Raw genomic sequence first — 14350 nt, 5'->3', positions numbered from 1 at the left:
ATGACCTCAAATATTTGCCATTGAGGGCGCTCATCAGTAAACAATATGGCTGCGCCCTTGGTCGAATAAGCATGGCCATTTTGTAATACCAAGATTACACATTTTTGAACATATGTTACGTCGGCACGGATATTCTTTGTATAGATTACATTACCTGTAACACAGATAGTGGATATGGAAAAAAACAGCACAGCTAACAATTCTGTAAATTCAAGGTAAATTCAAATTCAATGTACTAGTGGTGTTGAGGGGCTGTGACTACGATCATGGAGGTAAAAAGAGTATTTGGAATTTTGAAAATCAGAGAATTTCTTGTTAAGTTTATGTAATTTTTCGTTTTTCGGCACAGTTGTATTTTTGAATCAGCAATATTGTAATGTTTCGAAACTTTGCTAGTACTGTTTTTAGTCCACAATCACAGGGAGCCCAGGAACTATAATCAACTGTAGTACGCAGTCTCTATGAGCGGGGGCGGGGGGGGGGGGGTATCGGCTGGTATCAAGTGTAAGAAATAGACAAGGGATGAAGGCGAAAAGAATGAAAAATAAAATCTAAAAAAAATACCAGGTTGAAGAGTATTAGTTGCTCCTTCAAATTCGCCAAAGCACCAAAGCATTACCTACATTTTACCGATATCTGCAGAATAAATCAAGAAAACTACACAAATTGACTCCATTTAGGAATTCCTAACGGGTTGCCCGAACGCACGGCACAGTTGGAGGCGTGGCCTGTTCAGCATTTTGTCAACAACAAATCACAATACTGGTTACGAACCACATCGAGGTCACGGCTCGGTTAGCCTTGCTCAACTGGTTGTTGACAAAATGCTGTAATATGCTCTTCGATTTCGTTTACGTCTTCTGAATTGAAGGACATAGCAGTTTCAGCATCGTAGTCAAACTCGTACGCGTTATCGATCGTCGCCATATTTGTTTATAAGAATTTGACAGAATTGTCACGAAAATCACCGAGTGCTGTCGAAGGCGTCCGTAGTATGCTAATTCACGGTAATCCTCACTGCACTAAGAGGAAACTGTCCTCCTTGATCCATTCGGCAAATAAACTCCCTGATCTATGTACAAACAGCGGCGACCATCCTGGTATCCTTGATCTAAGCTTGGCTGTGACTCTTTCTCTTTTTACCTCCATGGATCGATCTTTCAGTAAAAAGACCTCCACATTACGAGAGCTCTATAGAGGGACTGTGGTAAAACCAACTCTCTGATGGAATAAACGAGAAAAATTAAGTCAGCACAATTCAAATGTGCTTGATAATGCCCTTGACTTATTACACTAAATACGTGACACAGCCACAATCATTTAATACGTTTTATTTATTTATTTTATTATCCAAATTAATTATCAAATGAAATAATCAAGAAAGGACTAAAATCATATAATATATAGGTTGTTATAATAACTTTTAGAGAATGTCTGAATCACTGATTAATATTTGATACATGTATGTGTTACCCCTGTTCCTACCTTACAGCAAGTCTCAGAAGTATTGGGGCAGCCAATTTGCAAACTCACTAGCGAATTGGCTAACTGCTTTGGTTTTGACTAAATGGTTGGCTTTCGAATCTCGCTGGCGCCGTCTTGTGGTCACGCCCACTCTGGGTGAATCTATGTAACAGTAGGGGATGATCCTCATACTTTAGGAGCAAATTGGCGACGGTCTTACAGTTGGATGGCAATTTCGCTTTCAAATATACCATGTTCTGGTGATGAAGTGTTCATATACAAGGGATTGTCCACGCAAAAACGATGAATGAAGTCGAATTTTAGTAGCGTTTGGCTTAATGTAACGAATCATTTGGTTGTGAAAGTTAATTTTCTCCCTGATTTGTAGGGAACTTGTCTCTTTATTTAGTTTCAAGCAGTGTTCTTGATGGCTATCCCCATATCGGTGGATTAATCGCATTTATCATATAATCACTTGTAAGACAGCTGACTGTGGTTATTCTCAGGCTGACCAGGAAAACTACTTTCACGTTATCACGCCTCGCAAAGCAAATCATTCAGGGGGATCCAGACATGTACCAGGCTACGTAAAGGCATTCTATGTCCTCTATTGCAATATAGACTCGCCCAGAGTGGACACAACCACAAGTCGGCGCCAATGCGATTCGAAAGCCAACTTTTTGGTCAAAACCAAAGCAGTTAGCCAATTCGCTAGCGAGTTTGCAAATTGGCTGCCCCAATACTTCTGAGACTTGCTGTAAAGTCTCAATTCACTTGCCCTGGGCAAATGCTTATTGGAGGTGTGGATATGCAAATGAGTCCTGTAAATCACTTGCATCGTCTATGTTTACAGAAATTCTGAGTTTATTTTCAAGCTGATAGCACTAATACCCATTAGCATCAAATTATACATGGACTTGATTCCATAGAGCACAGACCTGAGCTACATTGGCATTCCATTATGACAAGCTAATATGGACCATTGACCATTTCTTTGAATTACATTCAAACAGTAGCATTCATCTGAAATGCAGAACTGACATATCATATCCATTTGCCACCTTTGTATCGTTGAACTACGATGTCACGGTGATGACCACGATGCACGTATGCTCAGGATGCTGTCAAGGTCGATACGGTCAACCATAAAAAATATTCACTCCACGGCATTCACACTTTGATTCTCATGAAAGCCACGAAAAAGCCAGTAAATTAATTAATTTGTACTGAGTTATATGTAACATTATTGGTCCGTCATCGGCAACTCAGCAAATCTCATATTTGTTCCATTTACTGTCATATGCTGCACTATTTCCGGAATACGCTCTTTATTACCAAGTAACAGCAACTGTAAACAATACTAAACACAATATTCATTTCATTAAAACATGACTAGGGCCCAGTAGGGGTATTTCTGACTCATACTCTCTGTGGCGACTTTTAAATTTACAAATATGATTATAATTGTCTTTGTTGAATCTGCTATGTGACAATGAGAAAAGCGTTAGAAACTGTGTAAATGTTTTTGGAGATAAGATGACGCAACCTGTTTCAGCGGTTCAACGTTACGTGACATTGATTGACAGCAGTTAATTATTCAACTGAGAAACACATCCCTTTTCCCTGTTCATGTTTTTTTACTTTTATCTGACAAAATCTCAGCTCGTACACTATTTATTGTCATAAATCCTATGTATAATCACTGCTGTGATATTCATAGTCATATACATCCACTTTGGCACAACATAATCAACCAAAAAGTTTGAGAAAACATGTCTTTAACGGAGCATGGCTGGAGCTGTTTACTACAGCGTTTTAAGGAAATAATCCCTATTGTTTAGAAGAGTATTTATACCTGGGCCTTTAAATACCAAATATACTGGTGAATAATCAATGCTATGTATGCAAAATTTACATATTTATTGATTTTTTTTTTTTTATTGTGTAAGAATATTTTTCTTTTACTCATTCAATACTACATTCTTCATCCTTTTAGAAAGTCTGATGGGAAGAAAAACAAGTCATCACCTGGTCTCTGTGATTTTGATGATTACAACGTGGGAGGAATTTCCAGTTGTATAGAAAAAAAAAATTCACATAGAAAGATGAAACCTGAGAAAAAGGTGAAGTTAAGCCAATTATTTGGACAACCCTCACAGTTCTCGACAGCACAGATGGTTTCACCATTGAGGCAACTCACAACACAAGAAGATAGGAATCCACACCATGTGAGTATACTGTAAATTAATTAAGCTATGAGGTGACTAGAAACAAGCATAAACCTTGTGGTTTCATTAGTACACTATATCTAGGGTTTAGTAACAAACTGTCATTTTCGCTGGCTAATTACGTCACCTTAAGGGAGTACTGAGAGTTATAGTGTTAAGTGAATGTTGGAATTTGTATTCTTTTATTTGTGGTCAAGTGATCTTTTTTGATTTATTGGTCTATTTTGGTTTAATGGTCTATTTTAGGATATTGGTCTATTCTGGGCTAATGTGTCTATTTTGGCTAAATAGTTCAAACTGTTTTTGCTAACTTGTTTACTTCAGATCACTGGTCCATTTGACTAACTGGTCTGTTTCAGCTAACTGATCAGTTTGGTTTGTTAATCCAGTTTGGCAGGTTAGTTTATTTGGCTTAGTCAGTTCAGCTTGAAAAAACTTTTTGGTTCATTTAAAATAATCGGTCCAATGTGTGCTAATTTTTAGTTCCTGTTTTTGATGAAATCTAAAATTGGGTACTATTACATATGACTTGCATGTGTACATCAATTTTCATTCCCATTTGATCAAGTATGGCTGACTGGCAGCCATATTGCTCCTCAAAATTGCATATTAGGTTACAGGTGCATGTCAGCTTTTTCAAAATTAATACAAAAATGGCCGACTTGTGGCCATTTTGCATTTGTTTATGTCCATGATAATATATTGCCTGATTCAGTCGTAAGTTTGTACATAAGTACTATACTCATACCATATGTAATATCATAGGTTGTGTTATTTTGTATGTCTTGATCAAATTTGTCAACGGTCATTTTGTCTAAAATTCTAAAATTGCAGTCTGTAAATGTGTCTGGAATAATTTCTCACAGATAGGCAGGTCTTTGTATCAGATTCATACATACTGGCTTGTATGATTTCATTCAAACTCTGTATAATGATTCTATATACTGGATTTTGGTTGCACTTTACATTTTTTAGTGATTCAACTAAATATGCTCTGTCCATTACAGTACATTTCTAGCAATGACTGATCCTATCACAACACTATTTAGCTAAATGTACACACACACATTGGTAATGCTTGTACATTTTGGTTTAGTGGTTCTATTTAAGGATTAATTGAACAATTTAATTTACTTTGTGTTGTATTGTTTCTTTAGCCCATTAGTTTCATTTTTAAATCCTCCTTTGAAGTCTTGAAACAGACATTGTGTAACTTTAAACCCAGGTCTTCTTCATGTACATACCTAATAGCTAATATATTATACATCTGGCAAGAATACTCAATATACAACAAACAATTGTTATCATTCATCATTTTTGGCTTATTGGACACAATCTCTGTGTAGAGAAAAGATGACAGTCTTGACATTGCATATAAATGTGTTGACACTACTGTGGAACCATTGTGGATCACTGAACATGTTACTGATGAAAGTTTTGCCATGCATAGTGCTCATAGTGTACTCACCTCTTGTTGTCTGTAGGAGATGATTGATGATAAACAAGACAAAAATTCCAAAACAAAGAAGAAAATTATGAAAGTGGAACAAACTAAGAAGATTGAACACTTCAATGCCAAAAAAATACACAGTGAGATTTTATTTAAAAGGTACACTTTATAGACACGTCTCAAAATCAACCAAACTTTTTTGAAACAGCTAGGGTCCATGACAGATAAATAATAGATTCACAACTCTCTTGAAATAGAACAGACAATACCTAGTAAATTATCAACTGCACACAAAATGTGATGGTTGACAGTAAAAATGTTTGATGATGCAGATATCAAAATAAAAAAACTGGAATTCATTTTGAGCTAGCCCAAAATATTTAAATTATCTATACTCAATTTACGAATTTTGCTATTAATTAATAGACGTAAAAAATTATTTACCGTGCTTATCTTTAAAACAATCATTGTGATACCTGTATCCATTGATCTATACAATATTGAAGTAATTCACACCTCAAACAATTGCTGATTTCAGATCAAGGACAGACTAAACTACACGACTGATTCTTCCTCAAACATTAATGTCTATTCATACCCTATTATACAAATACTCTCAGTGATATTTGGATATGTCATAAACCCCAGTGTACCATAGCATGTACATCATTCTACAGAGCGTAACAAAGACTCAGAAAACACTCACACACTACTTATTACTGGAACCTAGGTGGATTTCATGTCATTGCGTCTTTTGTAGGGAAGAAGGACTCCGTAATGCAGATCAAGATGTCCCTCAGAAGAAGAAGAAAAAAAGAAACCTGGATGAAAGTGATGATCCAAATATCCAATTTAAAAAACGAAAAAAAGAGAAATTACCTGCAAATCCAGAGATAGAGAAAAGAACAGTATTTATTGGTAATCTGCCTGTGGATATTAGTAAAAAAGTAAGTTTGAATGCATTAAAATCCTTATCAAGTTTATACCTTCATTTGGATGTACTTGATAGTACAACACAATTAGTTGAGATAAAACAAAAATTGACCGAAAAAATATGTGTTATTTTATTTTTATTATCAGGAATTAACAAAACTATTCAAGAAGTATGGTGATATCGAATCTGTAAGGTTAAGATCAGCGGTAAGTAAAATCTCTCACAATTCTGATTATAGTCTGATATTAAAGTTGTATTGTCAGAAAAATGTTGTTTGAAGCCATTGTATATGTACTGTAATAAATACAACAGCTATAGTATTAAGATTTATGACCAAAATATCAAGTCATATATGGTCATTATTTCATTAATTGATTAAATATTTATAATTGTTTATACAAATGCCTCTTGAAAGCACCCTGATCACTGCTTGCTCTATTAGAAGCCCATGTGTTCAAATGTAAATACCATATTTTATTCCCTTGGTGATCTATCTGTTTCTCTCTGTATATGCCAAACCTTGTGGCAACTGTGCTAGAATTCCAAATGTTCTTGAGCTTGCTGTAAATTTTGTTGTTTATATTATCTCCCCCACCACCATGTGAGCTGATATTGGCACCAAAATAAGTAAGCTGGTCTACTTAATTTAACCTTCTTCACCGCCAGACTTTCTCAAATTTTTCTGCGTGTTTTTTAAACATTCTTCTGAAAATAAACCATAATTTTAGAGCCAACAGACAAAAATAGAGTCAATTTTCAGTTTTTGCTAAAAAAAATTGGTCATTTTTGTGTGTTTTTGAGGGTAATTGTAGACTATAAACATGACTATTTTGTGAATTTGTGATGAAAAGAGGGAACTGGTGGTGAAAAGGTTAACTGATCGCAACGTGTGAAACAGTGAAAATGTTACATACAGTTTATATTCTAAATACTGAGAATTAAGACATGTGACTTGACAGATGCTTTGATTCCTTGTAGGCACCAAGTACACTGGCACTTCCCAAGAAAGTTGTAATGATAAAGTAAGTTTTTAATCAAATTTAGATCATTGTCTATTTCTCATGATTATTCCGTCCTAACAATTTGTGTGTACAATATGTATTTCCAGCTTTTCTTCTCAAACTGATTTACTCACTACTTTTAAAATTATGACATGTATGATTTGTCGCAGCATGTAAAAGTGTGTGACTTGGGTTATTATAAGTGCTGTAACAATAAATTTCATAAAGACATAAATTTTTAGCTCCGCTTGACTTTGTTGAGCGGGGCTTATCATATGAGTGATTGTCTGTCGTCGTCCGTGTCAACTTTTTTGATTTTTTCTTGAATACTACAATTCTTATAGCTTTGATACTTGGTGTATATGTACCTCGTGTAGACCTCTCTTGGATTGGATATCTTCAATTCTTTATTTTTGATGAATATTTTTGTAAAAAGTTATATTTTCAACTTCTTGTTAAAAACCGCAGGTCTGACTGCTTTGATAATATACATATAGGTACTATAGGTAGACCTCTCTTAGATTTGTTCATTTCGTGACGATATCTTCAATTCTCTAATTTTAATGAATATTTTTGTAATTTTTGGTAAAAAGTGATATTTTAAAATTCTTGTTGAAATCAGCAAGTCCAATTTCTTTGATACCGGTACTATACATATTGTTTATTTTCTAATATCTTCAGTTCTTTAATTGAATTGTGCATTGCTAACAGTGGAGCTATCTCAGCTGACAGGCTGCTTGTTTTAAAATTGATTTAACGAAGCTTGTAAAGAATCATGTGTAATGATTTTTTAAATAGCTTCTATAGCAAATGTATTCTTTTGTTTTGAATAGAGTACAGGTAAATATTTAACATATATTCTATAAATTGCATAAATTACCATAAAAAACATTGAAACATACATGAAACTGACTGTATTGTTTTTCTCAAGTTACCACGTAATGTTAATTCCAAATCAAACTTTTATTTTTTCATTTTTTTTAAATATTGTGCGAGGCCTATTTTAATTTGTGAAGGAGATAAAAGCAAACAAAACTAAGTTAGACACAGTAATTTTATGTTTTTTTTCCCACAGGGAGGATTTTCATCCAGATCGTAAAAACTTGAATGCCTATGTTGTGTACAAGGAAGAAATTTCAGCACTTAAATCATTAAAAAAGTAAGGCAGTAATATTTGTTATAGTGTGGCTTTCCTATCATATCATCCTATTATCATATAACACCAAGGTACAAAAAACAACAATTTTACAGGATTTACTTTTAGCTACGTACCATAATAACACTCTGAATAACCAGATTAACTGTTTATTTACTCAAAAATTCCCCAGTGTTTCTCAACCAATCAGAATGCTCCATTACAGGACTACACTAAATGTTCTGTTTTCGCAAGTCAAATCTCCTAATTTTTCTCATGAAGTGTTCTAGAATTTTTATATAGATTACTTGACATGATGAAACACTTACACTAAGCCCTGGGTTCACACAATAACAGTTTGAAAGACAATTTTATACAGTATCTATACCTGGTTTTGGCAGTGAGGTTTAAGTCAGATAAAGCCAGATTATGAGAACCTTTCTGAGATATAGAGCCCTCCACATGACCTGCTGCCTTAACATTTTACCTTGTATATATCCAAGAAAAGTCTACATGTCTCCCCACATAGCAGAACATAAAGCCCAAACCACTGTATTCACTGAGCTCACATGCATTCATTTACAACTGAATCTGCATATCATATAAATATGTTATTTTTTTATTCTGTTAAGAAACGGTAAAGTTGTGAGAGGTCACCATATACGAGTTGATGTGTCATCAAATGCAAGCAAGGTAAAAAGGACAATGTTTTAATGTAAATATGAAAATAGTTGTACAAGGTCACAAGGTGGAGTTGAACAAAGCTGCAGTTTGACCAAAATCTGAGGGTAACATTGACTCACTTGTCCCCGAACAATTAGTGATTGACTAACTAGCAGTGTCTGTCACAGATATACAAAGGAAAAGCCTTCAAATTCACTAGAATGCGATCAGTTTATTTGACATGGGAACTTTGCCCAAAATAATGTTTTGTAATCGCTTTTTAATGAAATATGAAAGATGCACACTAGTAATTAAATTATTCTAGTCAAACTAGTTATGTCTTGAATAAATCATTTTCATAATTAATTACAGCATGATCACCAGAGATCAGTGTTTATTGGTAATCTGCCTTACAAAATTGATGAAGAAATTGTTAGACAACATTTCATGCAATGCGGTAATGTGATATCGGTACGACTGGTCAGAGATGGTAAAACTGGTATTGGTAAAGGATTTGGTTATGTTTTGTTTAAGGTATGTGTTCATAATTTGTGCAAATATTACAAAGAACCAGAATAATAAGTTTTATGAGTCTGGTTTATTTGCATGTTGTGTACACATTGTTATATTCCTGTACTTGGACATGTACAGTGAAAGGCAAAGACTCTAATGTACCTTAGTATATAAAAATATTCATACAAATTTGTAAATACATATTTATCAGTTTTATTCAAATTTATATATTTAATAGTGATTGGCTCAAGGAGCACAACGATGTCTATTTCCATAATGCACACACTTGCATGCCTTCACGTGTCATAGCAACGGCCACTGCCCACTTATCAAATATAAATTTATTCTGTCTAATCTGGACATTGTATGATGTATGATGACATTCCATTCATCCCACACTCAATGATACAGATCTTTTGAATCAGAAATAACATATAATAAGATATTAGAACACTGTGGTCTTTTAACATATGTGGGGTTATGACTTATTTTTATGAGTGATGTTATAAGGTTATTTTGCAACTATATTTACAAAGCAAATCAAAGTAAGCCACCATTTTGAATGTTGTATTCTGGGTAGAATTAATTGACAAAAACAGATTGATGTGTGCTTTATATGACTGACTTACAGGACATAAGTAGTGTGGAATTTGCTCTCAAGTTCAATGATAAACCACTTTTTGGAAGAAAAGTGAGAATCAAGAGGTCGTTCGAGAAAGAAAAAAATAAAGTATCCTTTTATAATTTTCTTTTCAGTCTTAGTATTAGATCTTTGAGAGGTAGAGATATCATCTATCAACTGTTATTATTTAGTGAGTTCAAATGAAACTTTTGTCACAAAATCTGTTCACTTCTATACATCATTAACAATTTAAAAAGGAAAAGTTGATTCTATGTTCTACTGATCAGTTCTATACACTCATAGTAGGAGTTGCCAGTGAGGGGCAAATAATATAAAGAATTATATAAAGTTATATGTTATGAAATATCATCATCATGGCATTTATTTAATCTCACAATTTTGATGTTTTGTCCAATGAACTTGGCAGGGAAACATTGAGTTCTATTGACATGTTCATATAGATTTAATTAAGCGGATTTTAATTATATGTAAAAATTAAAAAAAAGTGAATAATTAATGTTTTTACAGTATGGAGTATACAATTATCTCTATTTTTTCAATAAGCTAACTGTTACAGTAACATTATACACAGATCAGTCACTTTGTGGATTAGATTGACAGGTGTATAAAGATGCATTTTATTTATTTCCCTCATGAACTAATTCAATATGGCTGACTGGTGGACATTTTGTTTCATGAGATATTAAACACATTTTGGAGGTTATTTTTTACTGGATCCAGTCTTCAAAATTCTTGTCACCATTTTGTATCTTTCTGGCAAATCTGCCACTGATAATAAAAATCTGAATACTTCAATAATGTGACCATGACAAATTAGTACAATCATTACACATTGCATAGAAGTTCAGTGTACTTTTTTTGTCCATGTACTGGTGAGTTTCTTTCTTAATCATTGAATGAATTAGGCCTGCTTTCAGTCAAATTTAGGACAATGATATTAGAGAGATTAAGCAAAGCATACAAAAATGGAATGGGAACAGGAAGCGTTTAATGCATTCCTGTCTCATTCTCATTCGTGTAAATCGAGTAAACACAAATGTTATTTCCTGTTAGAATGCGTTAATAGAACAGTTTAAACATGTTTTATAAAGCTCATGTGGGTGTAACCATGGAGGTAAACATTTTTAAGTTAAAGCATGGGAGACGTCACCTGCACATGCGGCAGACAGCCATAGCGTGTTGTTCACAAACAAGCGTCTACCCATGAGCCTAGTGTGTGTTGTTATCATTACTTGGCACTCAATTCCTGCATGTGCATATTTTTGAATTTTTAATGAGCTTGTTTTGTAAGCCACTCTCCTTACTTTTTTAGCTCTGCTGTCATCAAAGATGACTGAGCAGAGCTCATGTGTTGACCACACCTGTCGTAGTCTGTCTGTCCATCCTCCTTACGTAGTCTGTCAACTTTTTTTGGTAAAATGACTTCTTCTCCAAAACCACCATCTGGACGACTTGCTACCCATACAACACCTACCCGGGATGGTCTTCAGTCAGATTTGTTCATTTCATAAAATCACATGTAAACCTATTTTTTGGGAATATTTTTGTCATATATAGTTAAAAATTATTTTTTCCACAACCGCTTGTCAGATTGCTTTGAAATTTGGCATGAATGTTGTTGGCATGGATTACACTCCAACTTATTATTTTTATGACACCATATGCAAGTGTCCTTTTTAGTGCTTTTTTTAATTTTTTACTTCTTCTCAGAAAGCGTGTGCCACATTGCTTTGAAATTCATTATGTAGACATATACTGGTCCTCTCTCAAGTTTGTTCATGTGGTGAGGATATTTCCATTTTTGTGGAAGTTTTTCACTTCCCATACATTATATATGGGCTGTGTATAATGCATGGACTCCAGTAGACAATTGTATCAGTTGGAAACTAGGCTTTCTCAGTACACATTGTCTTGGAAAATGAACTGGTTGGGTTGAGGTTATCCAGAAATGCTCAAGTTCAGGTCAATTCAGTCATATGTACAGTAACCAAATAATGCAAAAATATATTCTGGTAATAGTGACAACAACTTCATGTTTCAGCTTCAATTTCGTGCACACCCACATCATCAATTATATATATCCATGTATTACATACACAGATACATTTCCTCTCACTGGATATGTCCTTGCAGTGACCATTGCCACAATTACTAAACTGTCATAGGTTCCACTTCTATTGCCACTGCCCTCCTTATATTTCATGTTTTGTTTCAACTTTCAAATTTTTAACTCGAACTCTAATTTAATAGCAGTTATTCAAACTTTGAGTTGGTAAGGGACGACGTCAAAAGATCGATGTCGGATAAAAAACTTATTTGCTTTAGTTTGGGGGTGGGGGGCTTTGACCTCAAAATGTTTCTATCCTACAAAAACGATTTTATTTTTTAATGAAGTCAAAAAAATCTTGGAGTATTTGTTATTCGTTTTTTTCTATCCAATCATAGCCAAAAATAACAGAAAATAAAAAAAAAAACACATCCAAGACAAGAAAATGGTTTGGTCCGAGTGTAAAGTCTTTTTACACCCTCTCGCTAACCAACTGCTATGCCATACTACTGTCGGATTATCAATTTGTATTTAATAGTGAATGTAGTCTGACGCCATGGTCAATATTTATCAATTAAGTTTCAGTGGGGGTAGGGGGGTTTGGGAAAAAACTAAAGGAATTAAGTTTGTTATCCTACATTGAACTTTTGATGTTGTCCCTAACTCAAAATTTAATTAACAGTCAACGGAAGTAATGGCTTAATGGCTGTTTTTCATGATATTCAAGTTTTGTCACATTTCTCATACAACTGTGAGAAATTATATCCATTGGTTCAAAATTAACAAAGAAATTCACAGGTAGCGTAGGTAGACCCAAGTTCAAATCCTACTTTAGAAAAACGTTAAATCCACTGGCCAAGACTCATTCACTATAAATGGATGTGACTTTGGGGAAACATTGGTTAAGGTCAGCAAGTGTTTATATTTGACCAGGTGTGGTCGATGCCAGGATAGCACATTAATTTGACATAATGACATTATGATAGGAAGATGGTTCGCAACATGGAATATAGTTTCTGTGGCAAGATTCCACTACATGTCAGGACTCATACTTCGCACTTTAAAAACAAAGTCATGAGAGGCAACAGTGACAATAATGATAGTGAGTTCATGAATCCTACACTACGCCATGATTTCCAAAATATCAAAGGTACTGACAATATTGACAGGGACTATGTCATTTTATAATTATTTATTAAAGGTGAATTATCCTTAACCTGTTCTTCAACAGCCAGGTAATATAACTGGTGGTAAGCGCTCAACACAACAGTCTAACAAAATCACTGGTGTCAAACTCAGGTTACTACAGGCAGAACAAAGAAAGTCTGGAAAAATTACTGGGGGCAAACACAGGATACAGCAGCCTGATCAGAGCAATCAAAGACATGAACAGCAGACTGGAAGAAAACCAGTCTACAAAGGAGCAAAGGCCAAACAAAGAAAACCCAAGAAAACTAAAAAGAAATTGAAAAGACAATAATTTTATTTTTGTTGAACATATTATTCATTTAATAAAATTGACATAATTCTATATATTTATAGTTTGATATTTCAATCAGATTGTTGATATTTAGTAATGGTCACCATGGTGATACTATCATGGTCACAATATTCCTTCATTGCCATAGATCTGCAAATTCATGCAACACAATGTTACAGCATCCCCTAGAGGTGGTGGGCAGAAATTATTTTTTAAACAAATGAGACAGGACAAGTTGCTAGTCACCTTTTATGGGACCAAATTAAGGTGTTCTTTGCATTCAACTCTTTAAATAGAGGCAAAAATGTAGCACAATTATTCAAAAATATTGCACATTTCCATAGGAATCTATGTTATTTCATTCATATAAAATATTACTTCATATAAAATATTTACGAGCACAATATAGAACCGCGTGTCGTCATCTTAAAGTACATGATTTTTGTCACCATTTTTCAGATTCGTTTAGAGGGGTTGTATTTTCAATAAGATTGAGACAACAGGAGATACCAAACCTTGGGGCTATCTACTGCCTTACAATATTTAAAGCCACACAGGGATCTGTCTGACCTTGTGGCATCACTAGTGTAATGCGACCTGCCATTGAAACTTTTGTAAATTACTAGAAATAAACACCGACATTCAGACAACACATATTCCTAATAGTCCCTTACGACCTTGTGGCTCACGAGAATGAGTCAATGGTCACGTTTCACCACCACAATGGCCAGGCTCACGAGAATGAGTCAGTGGTCACGTTTCACCATCACAATGGCCAGTTATGAACACCTC

At 34.4% G+C, this 14350-nt stretch overlaps 1 protein-coding gene across 1 annotated transcript; it reads left to right on the top strand.

The window, feature by feature from the left end:
* Window positions 1–19: 19 nt before the first annotated feature.
* LOC100375750 (uncharacterized) lies at window positions 20–13609 on the top strand. Its single transcript, XM_002730453.4, has 11 exons — window positions 20–215; window positions 3461–3692; window positions 5177–5301; window positions 5903–6089; window positions 6223–6282; window positions 7055–7098; window positions 8153–8236; window positions 8845–8905; window positions 9248–9409; window positions 10020–10118; window positions 13310–13609. The coding sequence occupies exons 1-11, from the start codon at window positions 175–177 to the stop codon at window positions 13556–13558; spliced, it is 1344 nt and encodes a 447-aa protein (XP_002730499.2). The 5' UTR covers window positions 20–174; the 3' UTR covers window positions 13559–13609.
* The last annotated feature ends 741 nt before the right edge of the window (window positions 13610–14350 follow it).

The sequence above is a fragment of the Saccoglossus kowalevskii genome, chromosome 2, assembly GCF_978046115.1.
Source record: "Saccoglossus kowalevskii chromosome 2, keSacKowa6.1, whole genome shotgun sequence".
Taxonomy (NCBI): domain Eukaryota; kingdom Metazoa; phylum Hemichordata; class Enteropneusta; family Harrimaniidae; genus Saccoglossus; species Saccoglossus kowalevskii.
Note: the sequence above shows the minus strand (reverse complement) of the source record. Positions and strands in the feature narration are given on the sequence as shown.

Coding starts and splice junctions, on each gene's coding strand:
- LOC100375750 (XM_002730453.4), top strand. CDS start 175: ATGGAAAAAAACAGCACAGCTAACAATTCTGTAAATTCAAG. Junction 216..3,460: donor AACAATTCTGTAAATTCAAG/GTAAATTCAAAT, acceptor TCATCCTTTTAG/AAAGTCTGATGGGAAGAAAA. Junction 8,906..9,247: donor TGTCATCAAATGCAAGCAAG/GTAAAAAGGACA, acceptor AATTAATTACAG/CATGATCACCAGAGATCAGT.